Raw genomic sequence first — 21,126 nt, 5'->3', positions numbered from 1 at the left:
ATAGTCACCCTACGATTCAAATCATAAAAAATTTACAAACTACTAAATCCAGAGACAATTAGCTTGCCATCCCATACAAGCATACACATACACAAATGTATGTACATATGCATGTGCTCACTTCACAAGGCAGACAAATTTTGGGCTGATAATAGACGAAAATACTGAGAAAGAATTGAGTTTCGCGACGCACGCACACAAAAGCACATACACGTAGTAAGGATGTGAATGTGTGCATGCTCGTCGCGAAAATGTATTCTTTCTGTGCAGAACAGGCTGTGCAAATTATAAAGCCCAAAATTTACCGTTGGTCTGCCTTGTGAAGTGAGCACATGCATATGTACATACATTTGTGTATGTGTATGCTTGTATGGGATGGCAAGCTAATTGTCTCTGGATTTAGTAGTTTGTAAATTTTTTATGATTTGAATCGTAGGGTGACTATCAAATGGGCCATTATGACTTAATTAGAAATTTTTGACAATAATGAGTAAAGCTTGAGTATAATATGACATGTGTATTTCATATATTGCAAAGCATTTAATAAAGTTACGATAATTTTTTCGGTTAAAAATGTGTACTTGCCCGACGCGAAATCATATTCTTTATGCGTATCAACGCTTTCATACCCTTGCCACGAATAACCATCGAAACGCTTACATTTTGTTTGCATGAGCGTGACAAATGCTTTTATGATTTCGGTATACCCTTCACTCAAGAGGAAAGAGCTGGGATCGCCGCGAACAACATTCAATTTTTGTGCGCTGCTGAGTTCAGTGATTTGAGAGACTAAAGAGAGAGATAGAGTGAGAGAGAGAGAGTAGGACAAATAGCGCATAGCATTGCTTCATATAAGAATGGGACCATTTCGTTTCAGCGCTCGCAACGAACTGACTTTGTAGTCTTGTATTTTCACTGCTCGAGCCGTAAGAGACGGAGCCGAGCAACTACGAAGGTGAGTAGTCCCTAATGCACATTTTTTCGGTGGTGAAAAAGTTTGTTCTACATGTCTCATCTATGTGTTCTTTGGTCAGTGGCTTTATTTTATTACTTAATTCCCAAGCTACTGTGGGCTTTAAAGGCTGTGTATTAAGTTTCACAAATTACTATGCCACTAAACTTATATTTAAAAACAAATTAAGTAACGACAAATTTTAATAAAGAACTTTGGAGCGCGCGCTGTTAATAACATATTGACTAATGTTAAAGGTTTCAGGGTGCCCATAATTCTGCTTGTTCCAGTGCTGGGTAATTTTTGTCAATTTTGTGTCATCTCATCACAAAATAAGTTTTAATTTCTGCGTCGGCAAAGTAAAGCGAGGATATTGTTAAAAATAAAATGGCACTAGCAGAAATTTGCAAAATTTCGAATGCTTCATATATGAAGCCAACTGCCTGGTCTTCGAGTGAAGTGGAGGACGAGCTGAATGCATACACCAGCAACATTGCAAATCCATACACATTGGCGGCTCCTCCATTCGAGAATGTAAGACGAAAAAATATAATAAACTATTGTTATTAACGAGTATTTATCATTCAGCCGCTTGAGAATTTGAATAAAATCCAAGCAAATGGTGATAAAACCGGCATTAAGATCAACTTTGATCACGGCACTACAACTCTGGGATTCAAGTACCAAGGCGGCGTCATTTTGGCCGTTGATTCGCGTGCTACTGGTGGCCAATATATTGGATCACAGTCGATGAAAAAGATTGTTGAAATAAACCAATTTTTGCTCGGCACATTGGCCGGCGGTGCTGCCGACTGCGTGTACTGGGATCGCGTGCTATCCAAGGAATGCCGCCTGCACGAGCTGCGCAACAAAGAACGCATTTCAGTGGCTGCCGCCAGTAAGATCATGGCTAACATTGCTCACGAGTACAAGGGCATGGGCCTCAGCATGGGCATGATGTTGGCTGGCTATGATAAGCGCGGACCTGGTCTTTACTATGTGGACTCCGAAGGATCACGCACTCCCGGCAATGTCTTTTCAGTTGGCAGCGGCTCCATTTATGCATTTGGTGTTCTCGATTCGGGCTATCATTGGGATTTGGAAGATGCTGCCGCACAGGAGCTGGGCCGCCGTGCCATCTACCATGCAACGTTCCGTGATGCGTATTCGGGCGGTATCATCCGTGTATACCACATGACCAAAAATGGCTGGATTAAAATTTCAGAAACAGATTGCATGGAGTTGCATTACAAGTACAAGGAAGAGAAGGAGTCCAAGTAATATTTTATATCTACTATTTGCACAGCAATTAAATAAATGTGAGAAGGGAATAAAAATAAAAATACTAAACTAAAATATTTGTTAAACATATATTAATTACAATCTAAATTAATGTTATGTTTCTTGCGGCTTATCAGCAACTTTTTGGGTCTTAATAATCTGTAGAGTTTCCTTGTGTCGCTCCTCTGCTCGCTTCTGCTTGAAGGTGCGCTTGGTCTTTGTTTTGTTTCTGTTAGCCGGCTTGCGCTGCAGCTGGGAGAGCTCATGCTTGATGTCCAGATCCGCGGGCACATGCAGCAGCCGAATCATTCGATTGCGTATCAAAAAGTTATCGAATGCATGGCATTTACCGTTGCGATCAATGAAAACTGCATCGGTTAGCTCGCATGTCATGTGGCCGTCGGCAATGCTGATGATCCCCGCCACGGATGTCTCATTTCGTAGATCTATAAGTACAGCACGTCCTTGCAGTATTACAGGCAAGCAATTCAATGTATTTGATATCAAATATTTTTCACGTCCGCTAAAATTGTTCATGGTGTCTGTAGCCTGGATAACACACCATATTACACTGTGAGAAAATGGAGAGAAATGTTAATGTACCAATAATGACGACTATTGGGGCTAGTACAAAATGTAAACAAAGCTTAAGCGAAATGGTATTAATAAATACTGAGGATCTAGTATTTAAGTATAATTGTTGGCATTCGTTGGCAGTATCTCAGTATTTATTTTGAACATGACATCACAAAAGGATCGTGATCTGTTTAGATTATTTGATAAATTACAAATGACGCTGATTAAGATTATCATGTTATGTGAATTTTATAGAACATCAAAGCTGAATAATTAATACAAAATATACTTATGTCACGACATATTCTCATCCTTATCATAATAAATTACAAGATTATAAGCAACTCCAAGGAGAGAGAGCACAGAGAGAGGGACACACACAGAAGAGGAGCACAGCAGCACACGGTCAACCACCAGCAGCTCAGGAACGACTGAAGAAATGCTTCAGCACCTCGCTTCTATATAGGGCACAACAGCTCAACCGTTGAGCATTCACAGCTTTTCTCTCTCGGAGTACAAAGAGTGTTTCCAAAGAAGCTAAAATTAACAAGGCTCAACGATTGTTGCATGGACAAGTACATATCTATATATATTGTATTAGGTACAAACAAACTTAGAGACTATGTTTTACACTTAAATTGTCTTATTTGCTATATAAAAATGAGGTTTAGATAGCCGTGCCGCGTTCCAGATTTTGTTTGATTTCTGCCGTATGCTCGCCGTAGAAGCGATCCAACTTCTTGTTGAATTTTGAATTGCGTTCGTTAATGAAGTCCACATCGGCGTCATCGTTATAAATGCGGCGTCTGGAATATTTCTTTCTGCGATCGATCTGTTGCTCCAGGTCTTTAACCATATTATTGATAGCACTAGGAGTGTCCTTGGTTTGCAAATGGATCGTCGTGTGAGGGCCACCATAAAATGCGTCGCCCAGCTCAGCCTTCTGTTTCTCATATTTGGCCATATCGCGAGGGGGCATATTCTTAACCAAACGATTGTATTGCCGCGCTGTTTGCGCCTCATATGTGGAGAAACCCAGGTCGGGATTATCTTTACGTATTTTCTTTTTCTCTATGCGCTCCGCATCGATGGCGGATACTTGCAGCAGCTGCAGACGCTCGTAATCCTTGCCAGCAGCCTTTGCATCGGCGCGTGCTTTCTCATCAGCGAGCAGCCATTCTGCTTGTCGTTTGCGTGCTTCCCAGTTGCTTGGCAGTTTTTTGCGTGCGTCTTCTGCGACGACTTCTTGGTGGTTTTGTGTGCGCGCCTCTTGGCGCTGTTTGTGCAGTTCGAGTAAGCGTGCCTTGCGTTCGGCTAACTTATCCGACGCACTTTTTGTTTTTTCCATTGTTTATTTACAACAAATTTATATATATTTGCCAAATTCACGCAACTATATCTTCTTTGTTTTGGATGAAATTCACAGAATAAACTGACAAGGGATGGCAGCTCTGTATTTATCAGCTGATATACTGAAATACCCAATAAATACTAGATATATCGATATTGTTTGTATATCGATTCTTTGGTATTTTAGCGTCCACCGGTTAACACGTGCAGTGCGTTTTGTTTATAGTTACCGCTAAAAGCATAATTTCAATTCGTTGATCTATAAATTAACTGTGCGATATGAAGTTTTCTTACAAAGTGAGTAATTCACCTTCTAAAAAATATATGTTGCTCAGGTTTATATATTTGTAGTTCTCGAATTTGTTGGGCACGATTTATCGCAATGGAAACTTGGTCTTCACGCCTGATGGCAATTCAGTTATCAGTCCTGTGGGCAACCGGATAACGGTATACGATCTCAAGAAGTATGTTCCTTAACTTACGCTTATTATAGGTACACATTAATATATGTCTTACTTAATTCAGCAACAAGTCGCGCACTTTGTCCTTGGAGTCCTATTACAACTACACAAACATTGCCCTATCTCCAGATGGCAGCCTGTTGATCGCTGTCAATGAGCAGGGCAATGCGCAGCTGATAAGCATGCTCTCCTGCACGGTCATACATCGGCATAAATTCCAAACGGGCGTGCAGTGCATCACCTTCAGTCCCGATGGCAAATACTTCGCAGTCGCACGAGAGAATCTTGTGTTAATCTTTTGCTCTCCGGGTGAAATAACTGGCGAATACAATCCCTTCGTACTGAAGCGTAGTTTCATTGGGGGCTACGACGATATCACGTGGCTAGATTGGTCATCAGACTCCAAGCTTCTAGCAATTGGCTGTCGTGATAGCTCCACTAAAATATGCGGCATCAATCACATGCTTAACTTTCGAACGTATAATCTAAGCGGACATACGGATGCCATTGTATCGTGCTTTTTCGAATTGAACAGCCTGCACTTGAATACTGTCAGCCGGAATGGACAACTCTGCCTGTGGGAATGTAGCCTGGAGCCATCGGACTTAACTGAAGTCGATAAAGCTAAGGCGGAACCTGCGCCGCCATCTGCAAAGCGAAAAACTCCAAATGCTTTTAAGGGATCAGACAGTGAATCCGAAGATGATATTGAAGGCAATATGGAAAAGAAAGTATCAAGGATGGCATTGAATGAAGAAACCGATGACCTGGACCAGAACGAAGTGAAAGACGAAGGCGTACAAAAGACCCATCCGTTCTATTACAAAAAGCTCGGTCGGCACTATTTAGCCAACGAGCCGCGCAAGGAGAAACGCGATGCGATGCTAACGGCGGCCAACTACAATCGGCATACAAAGGTGTTGGTGGTCGCCTTTAGCACTGGCGCCTTCTACTTGTATGAGCTACCCGACGTCAATATGATTCACTCGCTGAGCATCTCCGACTACCCCATATCGACGGCCCTCTTCAATAACACTGGCGATTGGGTTGCGCTGGCCTCACGCGAAATCGGCCAACTGCTGGTGTGGGAGTGGCAGAGTGAGCAGTACATCATGAAGCAGCAGGGCCACAGCAGCGAAATGACCTGCATAGCCTACTCGCCAGATGGCCAATACATTGCCACAGGCGGCGAGGACTCCAAGGTAAAGCTGTGGAACACCCAAAGCAGTTTCTGCTTCGTGACCTTCAGCGAGCACACGAGTGGCGTGACCGGGGTACAGTTTAGCCGTAATAAGAAGTTCCTGGTTAGCAGCTCACTGGACGGCACAGTGCGTGCTTTCGATATAATAAGGTCTGCTCGGATTTTATGGAATTCTCATCAACTTTAACTAATGTAATTTTATTTCCCATTTGTATAGATACCGTAACTTCAGGACATTCACATCGCCAACTCCTGCTCAGTTCGCCTGCGTTGCAATTGACTTCTCGGGGGAGTTGGTTGTTGCTGGTGGTCAGGATGTCTTCGAGATATTCTTGTGGTCCATCAAGACGGGCAAACTTCTGGAAGTCATTAGCGGTCACGAGGGCCCAGTGACATCTGTGGCCTTCTCGCCTGTGGCCACTTCTTCGACACTCATCTCTGGATCTTGGGATAAGACTGTGAAGGTTTGGAATTGCCTGGAGAGCAATAGCGAGCACGAAACAATTGATGCTATCTCTGATGTCACATGTGTAGCATTCTCTCCCAGCGGAGAAGAGGTGAATGGATTTGACATAAAATCTATTTCCGTCAAAGTTTCAACGTTTTATGCTTTAATGTTTCTTATCCAGATCGCCGTCGCAACGCTTGTTGGCAACATACTAATCTTTGACGTGAAATCAGCGACACAAGTGAACACAATTGAGGGCCGCAATGATTTGGGTGGCGGTCGATTGCAGACGGATATAGTAACTGCTAAGAAAAATGCCAAGTCGAAGTGGGTAAAGATATCTTAATGGTGTATCAATTGATTTTATCGAATTCTCTTTTCCAGCTATTTCTCAACAATAGAGTATTCAGCGGATGGAGAATGCATTCTGGCTGCTGGCAAATCCGCCAATATCTGCATATACCATGTGCGTGAGGCGTTGTTACTGAAGAAATTTGAAATAACACAAAATCACAGTTTGGATGGCTTAAATGTGAGTAAGGATAAATCATATAAATAGAACTTCATATGAATTCCTATATTGAATTTCGCAGGAGTTCATTAGCCGCAAGCATCTGAGTGAGTTTGGCAATATGGCTTTGGTAGAGCAACGTGAGGAGGGCGAAGGCGGCAATGTGGCAATTCGTTTGCCGGGCGTGCGTAAGGGCGATATGTCCTCCAGGCGTTTTATGCCTGAGGTGCGTGTCTTCTGCGTTCGCTTCTCACCCACGGGACAGGCATTTGCCGCTGCAGGCACCGAAGGACTTTGCATATATGCCCTAGACAAGGGTGAGCAGACGGCTAACTAGAGTTATTATTTTAATTTGTTTAAATAATTTGTTATATTTCATAGGCGTGGTATTCGATCCGTTTGATTTGACGCTGGAAGTGACACCTAAGGCAGTACACGAGGCGCTTAAGAGCGAGGAGTTCACCAAGGCGCTCGTCATGTCCTTGAAACTGAACGAGCCCAATTTAGTGACCTTAGTGCTGGAACGCGTGCCATACAGGGATAGTAAGTGCTCGTAAATTACCTGAATACTATGCAAAAATGCACAAAATTTACCTCTGTACACAGTTCGGCCTTGCCAAGGGAGTTAGGCTCTGCAACATTTGTTGTTTCTTTAGTTTTTTTTACCTTTTATACTTCTTTTTTAAATTTCTATAATCGATAGCCATTTTAGCATTTTTCGCATGTCTAAAAATAAATGCAAGTTGGATTTACCCCTTATATTCAAGGAGCTTACCTAACTCCATTCGGATCGAATGTGCAAATTTCTTGTTCTTTTTTGCTGTTAATAAACAGTTTCAAGGTTCCTTCTGCTTTAATATGACCGGTTAGCGTTTGACAGGCGGAACTATTTGTATAGCCAGATTGTTAATAAACCCCTCGGCCACTGACATAGGTCCCACAAATTGAAACATGCTTACAGAATAAAAAAGAAAAAGCAACAACAAGAAAATATGTAAATTGATTGCCATTGGCCTACAGCACGTGGCTGCATATATTGAAACGAAACGATGTCTTCATTCCTTACAGTTGAGCTACTTTGCGCGGATCTATCGCCCGACATCGCCCAACGTTTGCTGCAACATCTGGCGCGACTCCTGCAGTCCTCGCCCCACATCGAGTTCTATTTACAGTGGAGCTGTTGCCTGCTGAATGCCCACGGCAATCGTGACGGCGTCTTCCAGCACACGGCTCTGCTCGGCCTACACGAAAGCATTTCGCGTAAATATGAAATGCTCAACAAAATGTAAGTCGTTAGCCTAAGGGGTTTTAGCTTGTTGACTAACTTATGAATGCAATTGCAGATGTGATTACAACAAGTACACGATACGAGTGCTCCTGGACAGAGCGGAGCAATTGGAAGCAGAGAAAGGAGCAGACGCGACCATGGATGAGGATAGTGATAATGAATTGATGTTGATCAAGAGTAAAGCGGACATAGCCGAGGAATGCGACTTTAGCGATGAAGAAGAAGAGGAAGAAGAAGAAGCAGAGGAAGACAGTGAGGAGTCTGACGGAGTGTAGAATAGTTAATCTTGTTGTTATATAGATCGTACGAATACGCATATTAAATTGTAATTTTAATGAAATCTTGTCTTTATTTTGTGTTCAAATTGGCTTTATTTATTTACTTGCTTTACATGCATATTTGAATACTCTTTATTTTAGATATGTTTCAAGCATTGAGGTTAGATTTAAGAGAGCATAATAAACAGTTTCGATTCTCTGTATATATATGTATATAAAAAAACAAACCTCTGCGAAAAAAAAAACTTAACCAATGGAAATTTATGTACACAAATATCATATTTGGATCTACGATAAATAAGTATCTCTGTGAAGATGAATTATTAATAATATTTTTTATATTTACAGTAATTTTTTGATATACAAAATATATGATTTCCTTTTAATTCGTTAACCTTATGAAATATATTTAACATAGATATACGTATTCCTAGCTTTTATTGAGTGTGCGCTATTTTAGCTACAGTTAGATATATATATATATATATATATATATATATATATATATATATATATAAATGAATATATATATTTGTATAAAGCCACAGCTCAAAAGTTTGCGCTAAATTATTTACTCATCTTATAAGTGTGTAAAAATTCCTAAATAGCATTTTTACTACTTTATTTACATTACGAGTTGTGTGTGTATGAAATATATGTTTCGTGATCCTTAAAGGTTTATCTCAATCAATTTTATTATCTCGTCAAAGCACCAATTCATTTTCTGGCTGATTTTCCTTAAGCGTACAAAATATATATCTCTAATTATTATCTATAGTTAGTAAACGAAAGTCAATCCCAGGCTAATTAATATCAATCAAATAAAATATATATATGTATATATAGAGTTTCGGTCTATAAAAAGTTATGTTCTAGGCATAAAGCGAGCTATATGTAAGCCGATGCGGATTTGTTACTTTAATTTGTTTCAACTGTTGCTTGCTTAGTTTGTTATTATTTTTTATGAATTACAAAATAGTTCTCAATAGGATATTTGATAAGTTGATTTGCCAGTTAGCTAGCGCAATATAACTACAAAGCAAAGTAGTTATTGGTTAAATATTCTAACAGAAGTTTAAATAATAACAAAATAAATATATATACATATGTATGTATGTATATATAGATAGAGAGAAAGAGAGAGAGAGAGTGTGTGTATATGCTGATGAGCAACTGTCATTCGAGTATTCGAGTATGGAAAGTACTTCGTAGCTTCGTATATACCATATCATGTCTGAGGTGATATGCTCAAGTCATTGATATATTCCAATATTTAAATATGCCATGTGTGTTTATCTCTAGATAAAGATCTAGTTAGCCACTCTAGCACATGGATATCGTAGTGTAAGTCCGCGTTCTGCTTCAGTTTAATTGAGTTCAGTTTCGATTTTTTAACGGAGTCCAGAAAAGTGTATTCTGGAACTCCCCAAATCCTAGGAGGACTTCATCAGTAAGATGGGCCAATACAGCAGGACAAAGACGAAGAACAGTATGGGGAATACGGCGCGCGAGACCTTATCAATCTCACGCCACATTATCTTCTCGACGCCCGTATCCGTGTCCGTCCAGGCGACGGACAAAAGGCTTTGGCGACGCGCCGGCTTCGGTGGACCGCCATTGCCCTGCAGCGAGGTCTATATAGATAATTGTTACGGATTACTACGATTCGCATTCGCATATAATTATATAATGGACTTCGATTTGATTATCGATATTAATGTGGCCAAAGGAGCGTGGCATGTGTGCCAAGGCCTCAACTCACCTGGCCCGGCGTCGTCGGCGTTTGTGTGGCCTTTCGTGACCGTACGGCGCCACCCTCCCAGCTCGCCACCGTTGCGCATTGACCCTTTTCCATATTGCTAATGCGCTGTGCCGACACAAAGACATGGAACGATAAAAGAAATGTTTTGTACTTATTAAGGCAGAGCCCAGGGCGGCGCTTACCATGGGCAATACCTTTGGTATGCGATTCACCTGGTACTGATACTGCACGTCCAGCACTTTGACGACCACGAACTCAGCCAGGGCGGCAAACACAGAGACCATGCACCCGGCCATCCACAGATCCAGCGCCTGTCGCATGCAAAGCAAAATGGAAGCCATATTAGTTGGCGTCTTGCGCTGGAGGACGAAGGAGCCAGTTAATTGCCTTTACATACGCAACGGGTGGTATATCGGCTCGCAGCCCCGTAAACATTGTCACCAGCGTCAGCATGCAGGTGACCAGCAGTGTGACGCGACCCGGAATGGCATCCAGACCCAGCCAGAAGCTGAACCAGGACAACATCACGACCAGCGAGGAGGGCGCAAACGTCTGGATCAGATGATGGCCAATCTGACGCTCGAAGCGAAAGTAGACGGTGAGCCGAGAGAAGTTGCCCACCTTCTCGGGCATGTAGCCATCGCTCTCCTCCAGCTCCAGGGGCTGGCCCAGATTGTACTGCAGCAGCTTCAGTTCCGGATTGAGCGTTACGCCCGAATCCGACCAGCGTAACTTTACCTTTTGGTTATTAGACGAAACTTGAAATGAATGAATAGCAAACGAACGAGATGAATCATTCACTCCGATTGATGGACTCCATTGCTCTGTTCACTTACAACTTTCAATGTAAATGGGACACACTTGTATGTCCATGGGATACAGCTGGAACTCCATCTGGCAGGCAATGATGGCGTGCATCCGGGCCGCATAGCGCACCGTCTTGTTCTTGTAGAGCGTCACCGATGTGAACTTGTGCGTCAGGGTAGCTATTTCTACAATGAGAAGACATCGAAAAGACGTTGCAGAGTTGCGGAACAAAGTGGTTTCGATTAGAACTAGATAGAATTGGCAAAGGCACTCGTTTGGCTGATATACATGTACATGTATGTAGTATTGTGGCTACAGAGATGAGTTTACACGCAATATGCTGGGTGGGCGAGTGCATCTTGAAGTAGGATCTATGTTAACTACGTAAGCGAATGACTCGAATGCATATTTCGATAGCTCGAATTGGCGCTGCTGCATGTGAACGCGATTAAATATGTTGTACAGAAGGAGAGAGAGAGAGAGAGAGAGAGAGAGGAGTCCTGGTACTCCTGCCAGTTTTATATGGGGCGGTTCTTGCAATGAGGCTTAATAAGTGCAGCCAACTATAACATATTGAATGAACTGAAAAGTAAATTAAATTTGAAGTAAATTTTCTAGATTTGTATAGAATTAGTTAATCCCAATACTCTCGACTTCTAGGGTAAATTCTTGCAAAGAACTTATAGAACTTGAGCGGAAGATCCCCAATTAATGCTGTTCTCTTTTATTGTAATGTTTGTTTTACCTAAGAAAATTTAGTGGAGTTCCTTGAATTTCAATAAATCTCATAAAGACTTTAATACGACATAACATAAAATATTTTAAAAATAAAAAAGAATTAAGCAATAGGAAAAAGTTTATATATATGTATATATATATATATATATATCATTCAAATATCAATTAGACAATATATAATATATTTTTATGAATAAATATATCTATATATTTTTTATATTTTGTTAATATTTGTATATATTAATGTATTGTATCATTAATTTTACATACGCTAATATATTCCCATAAGTCTAATAGTTTCATGTCTCAAGTCCTTTTTCGATTCAATTTTTTGCTTTCATTGATAATGTTTGCCATGGCTTATTTTTAGTTTTCCATGTTTACTGTACAGTGTACACAACAAAAGTGTGTCCCATCCTTGCTAAACAAAACCAAAGCTGTAAATCGATATTTTTACTTTTCGAGAAAATAGATTGGGACATTAACAATGCTTGACTTTTATAGCTAATAAAATTATACGAGTTCAATTTTTTAGACTTTGTGACCAAATTCGATATCTATAAAGGTATTTGTATAAGGCAATTAGACAAAGTTCATAGAGTTCATAGAGACTGGGATTCGAAGGCTTCTAAATGAGAAGGGCTGCTCAGGCAAGGGCTAACTATCGAAAACTCTTATATAGACTCTGTTATATATTCTAAAACATTATCCTTTAAGTCACATATCCAGTTTGCTAAGGTCAACAGGGTTTCTGTTTTCAATTTCGCCGTGAAGCCTTGTTTAGATCTTATCACACTCTTCTACAACTGCAAAATTTCTGTATTTTAATATGGGGGGTCTACATTCTTTTTCGAGCCAAACACTAGCAACTAATTGGCCATGGCATTGAGAGCGCTTTGGTCAGTCCGTTAGCTATTTCCGAAATGCTTTTTTTTTACGGGTTTTCTGCTTGATTTTTCAGTTGCACGCAATGCCAGATAAGTGGACTAAAAGCTGACTCTCTATTGTTAAGCATGCATTTTGTTGTTAGTTCTTAGTTGGCTGCATTAAATTAAATAAATAAATCATTTTATCGACCTGCCGCAAAGAAACTGGATCGTATAAATTAATTTTCATTTATCTTTATGGGAAAAATCAAATTAAATAATAAGTTTGATGTGAGTATGAGACGATAATGAATGTTATATTGATGTGTGTATAATAAAATATATAGAATTTATTTTTACTAAGAGATATGAAAATGTCAGTACAAACTTGCAGTAGAGTGAATACTTTAAAATTTACTCCCATATAAATTATTATTATATTAATATTTAATAGTATTTCTCTTGGTTTGCAAAACAGCTGTTAAATTGTCATTTGTTCACATTGAAAATAGCCTAATTAATTTTCTTATGTATTTTTAACTCATCTTCTTGAGCCCTGACTCTGTTTTGCCCACAGTCAAATGAGGGATGTTACTAATTATTATGAATTGACTTTGGGTTTGGAATTTGAGGTAATAAGTTATTTATTATAAAGGGCTGTCCTGTCAGTTGATATGAGTAAAAAAGGATGCCATGATATCATATAATTTTCTCTCATCAATCGGAAAAAGACATTTAAAAACTTAACTAGTTGAACCTAAGCTAAATCAAGATTACAGATTTAAGATTTAAGACCTCTTAAAAACTGCAAGAGTATTAAATATTCGGCATGCCGAAATTCGTTAGATTTCTGGTTGAACTTCGAGTTATGCATGAGTTGATTGAATGAAGGTTTTGTGTTTTTGAGTACGACTTGATCACAATGGCCAACACGAAAACAGAAAACACATTCTAGAGTTGATTGTTAGTATACTTAAAGCTTTGTCTAGATGAAAGTTTTTAGATTCTTTTTCATCCTTATGGCGTAGTAGAGAAGTCGACGAAATATGTGGACTTCCAAATCCTAGTCGTATGCGTTGTTGTTATTAGTTGAAAAGTTTTTTTTTCGATTTTTTTTCGTTTTTTGTTTTTTTTTTTTGTAATGTTAAAAACAATGGAAATTAAAAGTATAAAAAACACAATATTATTATACACAAATTAGGTAAATACATATAGACTAACTCTAGGCTTCAGTGCGATCAAGAGAGACTTATCAGTGCTAGAGAACTTTGTGAATTGTAAATTGTGAATTCGGGTGTCAACAAATCTCACATCAAAAACACTTTACTTAGGGGCAGTAACTCTAGGGAGGAACATGCTTATATATATCATCTTGACTTACCGGCAATTTTTGAATTGAGAAAATATGGATCTGGCTGCCAGAGGTTGTCGAAGAATTCTGGAAGCAAGGTCACATAATCGTCGCCCTCCTCGAATATGTCATCGGAGATTTCTAGTCGCGATTCCATCCATCGCTGATGAATGAACATGTCAACTCTAAAAATGGATATATAATGTCTGGCTGCATTATATGATCATCATTTCGATGGAGGCAATGGAGAACATCACTTACCTAAAGTCCATATCCTCTACGTTAATTGAGTTAATATCTACAACAAATATGCTAAAGTCTACTATCACTGGGGAACCCTTCTTCGAGGGCGGACGCATTTCTGCAATTAAAAAGATCACGCAGTTAATCAGAAAAGAATAACATAATGTAATCATATGCAGCCCTGGCCCAATCATCACTCTCATAGTCTTTATATAGTCTGTTATTTATCGTATATGAACACGTAAGAATTTCGGGCAATCGGCCCCACTTCAAGTTCAGGGACAGCGTGTGAGTTGAAGGTTTATTACACAACTGTGAAAATCGATAGAGGCTCAGGCGTGAGAAGTTAGACGCCAGACGTTAAGGTTTAACTTAATTTAGTGGGCATTTTGTCCTTTCAAATGAGCTAGAACGCTTTAAGTTTAATCGCAGTAAAGTTTTAATTTATGCATGCTAGATATCTCATATGAATATATTTAAGTATCTCACTTAAGGGAGTAACATATCATGCTAAGTATAAAATAACGCTGTTTAATGAGACTATAAAATATTTTATATTTTCTTTATGTTAAGTTTAACGATATTAAATGGAACATATCACTATTATAATTACTTTATTTTTTAATTTTTTATTATTTTTTTTTATGTTTTATACTTATTGCTAAAATTTATTTATGCAACAAAATAAAAATATTTTGATTATTAATTTTGTAATGCAAGAGCAGACTTTTTTAAAGTCTTTAAAGCGTTTAAAATTATCTTTGATCTAGAGCACTGTGTGACGTCTTTTCGTACAAATTCTCTCTGGTCATGGTTACTTTTCGAAATACCTACAAAATATAGACCCATTGCTCTAGCTGCTTTTCCTGCGGAAATTACAATGTTGTTGCAACCTCTCTTTTCAAATCAAAGATTAAAGTAAGAACCGACCTCATAAATGTCAAAGTAGGGGCAATAGTGAAGGAGTTTATCAAATAGGAGTCTGATATGCCGCCGAAAAATAAATTATTAACCAATTAATCTTTCGATATATAAGCTTTGTATACCTATATTTTTTACTCCTGCTATATATGCATATTTAAATATATATAGTATGTAACTGTATAACGGTACAAATATATAAAGGCATGCAAAATTTAAACTCATCTCCTTTTCTTCATTTTCTGCTTCGCTTCTCTCTCGTTTAATCGATCGCTATAATTTCCGTTTTTTTTCTCTGTTTACTGTTGACGTCAGGGCGCGACATACATTGCTACACATACATACATACATACATTACATATATGTACATAAGTAGTAATTACAGAAGTTAAGCGAATATGCACCCGGCTGAAGACAAAAACGGGGCTATACGGGCTATACGAAAAGGCCCTGAAATTGGCTGTGTCACGATAAATGCCACACGCAACGCTTTTAGCACTGGCAAAAGGTGAAGAGAAAGAGAAATGAATCACAAAATATTTGTACCGTGCTCTGCGAGCCGAAGATTTAATATGCTAACAAATATAATTAATATAAAATTTATATTTATTTAGTGAAGATATAAAATAAATATATTATTTGAGCAATATGTTTTACATTTCGATATTTTTATTTATGCATTTAATGTATGTATGAGATTTAATATTTTTTTAAACTTATTTTAATATATTATAATCATTATTATTGTTTTTAAATTATTACATTTTTTATAACATTTGTATTATTATAAGTATGTGAAACATTTGAAATAAAAGCGCAGTAAAAGCAGCGAAATTAAGTAAGATTTTTATGTCTCAAAACAAAAACAAAAAATAAACAAAAAAGTAATAATAATAATAATGAGAAAATAACAAAAACAAAAAATCACAAACCGTGCTCAACCGTTTAAAATCGCTTTAAATGACTTTATTTACAGGGTATAAAAAATATATTGCCAACTTACCCTTGACATAATTAGGCGGAAGAACCACTCGCGGCTTCGTTGTATAGTTGTAGTTCACGTGGGCGTCCGTGGCCTCACTAATCCTGAAAAGTGGCCAAAAATACAAATCGGATTTGAAATGGCAACAACTCAAAGAATATAAATGCATATGCAACAATATATGCAACTATATACACAACTATATATATACATATGCTAGGGTTTTGGCCCTCATGGAGCGCTTTGGGTACTACTATTATAAACTTTGTCAATTTAAGTCCAAACTGGAAATTAACTTGCATACATTCGTGTCTGGGCCTGTCTGGCTGTAAATACAGGTGCTGTTCAGTTTACTGCGATTTCACCTGACAACCCCTAGCTAAACTTTAAGTTGACTATTATTCGTGCTGCAGCCCCATTTGTAGTGATTCAATTGACCTTGGTGTGTGTCTGTGAGTGTGTGTTGTGTTTCCCTTTCCTTTTTCATTATTTTTCATTTTGTCAAATGGCTTGCCAATACTCGGAAATACCGTGCAAAGGTTATATTCAATAAAAAAAAATAGCATATATTATATGCAATTTCCTCCTCAAAGTTGACACAAGCCTAAAATATTTCAGTTAATGCTTTGCAATGCTTTGCGCAAGATCAACATTTGATAGCAATTAAAAATCAAATGAATTTCTGCTAAGTATTTCTGCACGACTGACTCCCACCAGACCTGCAGCTGCCCTTTATATAGGGCACCTTTCACTCACACACTCAGACGCGCTCAAAGGTAGAGCCCGACGCCAGGTAGAGATCGTTGCAGTCGAGTCAATGGTAACTCTCTCTAAGCTGGCCTCGTTTTACTCAATTATAAATACGAAGTGAAGACTGCTGCATACACATAGACAACTCGAATGATCTTCGGTAGTTTTTCATCGTCCCTTGCTCTTGTTAGGCAGAGAGACAGTCAGGGAATCAGACAGAGAGACAGCTATACAGAAATGCATACGAACGATAAACAGGGAATCAAACACAAATTGTTCAATCGGGTTACCTCATTACGCTGCTCAATATGCTTAATAATTTATTTACATTAATATTTATAATTATAGATGGCATAGTCTCTTTTGTTTTATAGTTCTCTTATGGACTAGGACTTCTGCACAGTTTGCTTTATTTATTTATACTACTTATTATTTATGATGCTTATTATATATTGAATACTTACTAATATTTAAGATTAATTTATATCAATAACATATATATATTATATAGTGTATATTTTAAATAGTTATTATTGTGCAATTTGCTTGCTTAGCAGTCTACCCAAGCTGTTTTAAGTAAAAAATAATAACAAATTGACAACAATTGCATTTCAAATTTGGCAGAATCATGTGCATGGTGGAAATACACACCTATATAATTATTATAATTATCTTTCTGTAAATCTTCTACTATAAATATATATGTGATAAGTCTGTCGAGTGCAATTTTTCAATTAAGTCCATAAAATATATTTAAGATTAGACATATTTACATATGATATACTACTCAAATATTTTGTCTAAGCGTTAAAAGCCTACTTGAATAATTTATGACAATTTAAATATTGTAGAATATATTTGTTATGTTTCAATCCAAATGCTGGCTAATATAACACATATATCAGCCTATATGTATAAGTAAGTTAAAGCTTAGTTTTTCATTTACAAGTCTGATTATTTATTTAACTAAATTGCTGATATTATACTCTACAGGAAAATTCTATCATATTGAAGCTTTTACAAATTTAATTGATTTTAAAATTCAAGAATGAATCAATCAATTATGTCTAAGAAAAACAGTTTACTATGCGTATGCAATATATAATAATCAGGATAATATAATAAATTCCTGTATTGAAATTGGAACTCACCACATCAATATGAAAGTCAATCCAAGCGATATGAATGCCTTTGTGTTGTATTTGCCCAGCATGATGTTGACGACGAAACAGAAAATTAAACCAAACCTCAAATCATCTCACTTTACATCGACGTGGGAATTTCATAATTCGCTTTATGAAATCTGCAACACGATAGCGTAATCGAAATCGAAATTGAAGTTGAATTCGAATTTAATTCTCAATGCATTCAAATTAAAAGATAAAAGTGAAATGTCGTTAAGCTCCGAGTTGACCTCAAAGGATACGAGCGAGCACTAGCTTGATTGATTACTAAATATACAATTGGGATATATATTATCACGATTTTATCGCGTTATTGGCTAATTATGTTGCCGCCCAGTTGGACTCATGGATCGACTTCGACTGCGACTGCGATACCAACTCAACTAGCGCTCAAATATCGAATAAATAAACCGTTGTCCGACTCGGCCGACGCTATAGTGGCGTGCTCTACGGCATATGTCATATGTAAATCTATGGCTAGATGCGAGTGTGCATGTGTGTGCGTGTGTGTGTGTGTGTGTCACTTATCTCATGATTTCTGCTGTCGGATATGCACATATGTTCATAGATTGTGCGCGATTATCGGGCCATCTGTGTGGGAGGCAGGCGCATGTGGTTCTAGTAAAATGATAGCCACGGAGCGCGATGCCTAAGCTTGCCAGGCAGCCGGTCAAGGCAAATACATGCACACTAGCACACACATATAGAGACAGAGAGACAAATATGTACATACACACACACACACAAGCATATACATATATAACGGCAAGTGCGGCACACTTCGCGCCTTAAGTCCATGTGAGACAATTGAATCGCGTGCCGATTCCACTTAAGCGCGCGCGCTTTAAATATTATCGTTACAATTTGGTCAGCATACGCAAAGTAAGCTACTTAAGTATATGCACATATCTGTGACTTATATAATGGAACTATAGATCATTCAATATAAGATAGAAAAAGCTCGATCGGCATACTATATCTGTGATTGCACAAGGGCAAATATTGCAATGTCTCATCCAATCTTAAATCATGTTTCCTATGCATATCGAATATTTGTTTTTCTTTGGCAAGATTATGATTTTCCTGATAATTTCAATTTATATACATATGTAATACAAGAGGAACCGGTAGCGACATTGACATTGCCATTGCGAGTGACAGTGGAAATGATAGTTCTCGCCATTGAAATTAAAAATTCCGCAAGATGAAGTATATCCGGCTAGCCCCACATACACACACAGCTAGGCGTTTATTACACACTTAAAGATTTAGATCTGAAGCAAACACATATGTACATATTTATGTATTTATTCGCATATAGTTATGTATGATATATGTATATTGCAATATCTTTTTGTATTTTACAGTTTTTAATTATTTGAGTATGGAATATTTTGCATTTTCGCACAAAGCTATAAAAGCATATCATAAAATATTTACGTATGTACGTGCGTTAGTAGGCGACTAATTGAGTCTGGAAATCCATTTATTTTAATTATGCATGTTAAAAGCGGCTACGTTTATTCTCTTAAATTAATATAAATTTATTTTAAACGAATGCAAGTTGAAAGGGATTTTAACAAATTTAATTGTTGTTCTTTCGGCTGTTCACACTAAAGACAAGCTTTGGCCATATGTTTGCATAATTAAAACTCTCATCGCTAATTTGTAACGGTTTTTCACATGTTTACAATTGGCGCGGAACTGGTTCGTGTTAGATTGTATTTGTATGCATTTGTAGGCATGTATTATTAATAACTTTATATTTCTTTCATAACTAACACCGATAGTTTAAGTTGTTATCGATTTGACTCATTAGAACATTCATTATGCGATTCGAAAAGTAACCGAATCGAAAATGCACTTAGCCCATTTTGAGGCAATGACACGAACACTTTTTGTCTGCTGGACAATTGAATGAAATAATATGGGCATTACCGCGTTGCTGGCCGACGCGCGTTCGAATCCTTTCGGCTTCGCTCAGGAACTGAACGGAACTAAAAATGCGCGAATTTCTTTGCTGCTTTCTTGCCACTTTAATATACCGCGCTCCCAACAAAATGGCAGCAAACGCGACGCCAGCGCTGGCGCTGACGCCGACGCTAGCCGCCAGCTAGGGACATTGGCAGTGGCTGAAGCAGGAGAAGGGGCTGCGGCTGCGGCTGCGGCAGCGGCAGCGGCACGACAACTGTGACGGTTTCCATTTACAAGGAGCTGTGAGTATCGTGCTGGGTAAGCGTGCGAGCTCGAGCTTGGTTCCAAATTGGTGTTAGGTTCCGTTAGGCGCCATGGAAATGTGGCCATGTGGATTTTTAATCATTTGCAATAGTACGTGGTTTGTTTTGGTATTTAGTAGAACACAGGGTCGGTAATTAGGCTACGATTTGCTTGGCTCAGCGCATAAGTACATACAAACATAACCATTGTGCTTTTGGCAAATACTAATGATGATGTATTAATACGAAACTCTAACTGAATTATGAATGTATGCTAATATTTTTCTAAAAGATATAAATGTATACTTGACACCCCATTTGAAGGTCATAATTATGTCGAAACTGAAAGCGTCTCACATTTCAGTTCCGGCTGGAAAAACACATACTATAGGCCATATGTACGAAGGCATAAATATGATTTACCTAAACTAAATATGTCTACACCCTTCCATCAAGCAACTAACTATAATCGCAATAAACAACTGACGTCGGGGCTTTCCAATAAAACCTAGGCAATTTGACTTGAAATTTCCACAAAATAACCAAACACTAAACAGGTGGGACGGGGAAAAGGAATACAAACAGACGAGCACATGCATAGGGTATCTATTTAGACAAACATATGTATATATAGACATACATACATACACCCATTCATATGTAGTCCGATATTGTTGGGCCTTTCCAACAGCAACACCCACTTCGAAAAGTAGAGCTAACTTTTATTAGCTGGAAATCGCGCCTACTTTCACTCATATCTCAGGGGAAATTCTAAACTGTGTTTTTAGAACTTAAATGCGTTGTAATGAGTGGCCAGAAGTACTGTAAATGTATGTATATTCTATATAGTATATTAAATACAACTGAAAATGTCCCCTGGTATGTCCTGACTTTTTGTTTGCACTACCTGAAGAAGTGTGAATTAACAATGAAACGTCAATTTCAATATAATATATGTAT

General features: G+C 38.1%; 5 protein-coding genes and 1 long non-coding RNA gene across 17 annotated transcripts; 3 read left to right on the top strand and 3 right to left on the bottom strand.

Annotated features, from left to right (window-relative positions):
- Positions 1-1,339: 1,339 nt before the first annotated feature.
- On the top strand, positions 1,340-2,310 carry Prosbeta5 (Proteasome beta5 subunit). Its single transcript, XM_018010027.2, has 2 exons — positions 1,340-1,486; positions 1,541-2,310. Exons 1-2 carry the CDS (start codon positions 1,340-1,342, stop codon positions 2,231-2,233), a joined length of 840 nt encoding a protein of 279 aa, XP_017865516.1. The 3' UTR covers positions 2,234-2,310.
- On the bottom strand, positions 1,745-3,228 carry Lsm10 (U7 small nuclear RNA associated Lsm10). Its single transcript, XM_089470376.1, has 2 exons — positions 3,140-3,228; positions 1,745-2,804 (listed from the first exon to the last, which is right to left on the bottom strand). The coding sequence occupies exon 2, from the start codon at positions 2,768-2,770 to the stop codon at positions 2,348-2,350; it is 423 nt and encodes a 140-aa protein (XP_089326502.1). The 5' UTR covers positions 2,771-2,804; positions 3,140-3,228; the 3' UTR covers positions 1,745-2,347.
- Positions 3,229-3,369: 141 nt separating this feature from the next.
- Positions 3,370-4,295, bottom strand: LOC108615506 (pre-mRNA-splicing factor Syf2). Its single transcript, XM_018010029.2, has one exon. The coding sequence runs from the start codon at positions 4,155-4,157 to the stop codon at positions 3,477-3,479; it is 681 nt and encodes a 226-aa protein (XP_017865518.1). The 5' UTR covers positions 4,158-4,295; the 3' UTR covers positions 3,370-3,476.
- A 4-nt stretch (positions 4,296-4,299) lies between these two features.
- Positions 4,300-8,408, top strand: LOC108615490 (periodic tryptophan protein 2 homolog). The gene is made up of 10 exons (XM_018010002.2): positions 4,300-4,456; positions 4,511-4,623; positions 4,685-5,971; positions 6,039-6,378; positions 6,451-6,596; positions 6,654-6,801; positions 6,863-7,097; positions 7,162-7,323; positions 7,849-8,065; positions 8,124-8,408. Exons 1-10 carry the CDS (start codon positions 4,439-4,441, stop codon positions 8,341-8,343), a joined length of 2,886 nt encoding a protein of 961 aa, XP_017865491.1. The 5' UTR covers positions 4,300-4,438; the 3' UTR covers positions 8,344-8,408.
- Positions 8,409-8,499: 91 nt separating this feature from the next.
- alka (glycine receptor subunit alpha alkaliphile) lies at positions 8,500-20,848 on the bottom strand. Of its 12 annotated transcripts, none has more exons than XM_018010014.2 (11): positions 19,889-20,848; positions 17,918-18,069; positions 16,038-16,120; positions 14,132-14,231; positions 13,901-14,055; positions 13,493-13,582; positions 10,945-11,100; positions 10,496-10,866; positions 10,291-10,419; positions 10,109-10,213; positions 8,500-9,980 (listed from the first exon to the last, which is right to left on the bottom strand). In XM_018010014.2, the coding sequence occupies exons 2-11, from the start codon at positions 17,977-17,979 to the stop codon at positions 9,780-9,782; spliced, it is 1,452 nt and encodes a 483-aa protein (XP_017865503.1). In that variant the 5' UTR covers positions 17,980-18,069; positions 19,889-20,848; the 3' UTR covers positions 8,500-9,779. The 12 variants fall into 12 exon arrangements, 11 of the variants coding, with proteins under 11 accessions (XP_017865503.1, XP_089326492.1, XP_017865507.1 ...); XM_089470366.1 differs by lacking the exon at positions 19,889-20,848 and adding an exon at positions 19,391-19,827; XM_018010018.2 differs by lacking the exon at positions 13,493-13,582 and having other exon boundaries at positions 10,303-10,419; positions 19,889-20,836.
- LOC149268552 (uncharacterized) lies at positions 17,560-18,167 on the top strand. Its single transcript, XR_016270324.1, has 2 exons — positions 17,560-17,684; positions 17,760-18,167. It is a non-coding gene; the product is annotated as an uncharacterized LOC149268552 (long non-coding RNA).
- Positions 20,849-21,126: the final 278 nt, after the last annotated feature.

The sequence above is a fragment of the Drosophila arizonae genome, chromosome 5, assembly GCF_054131065.1.
Source record: "Drosophila arizonae isolate 15081-1271.41 chromosome 5, UAZ_ARI_1.0, whole genome shotgun sequence".
Classification (NCBI taxonomy): Eukaryota; Metazoa; Arthropoda; class Insecta; order Diptera; family Drosophilidae; genus Drosophila; species Drosophila arizonae.
This window is presented reverse-complemented; position numbering and strand designations above follow the sequence as displayed.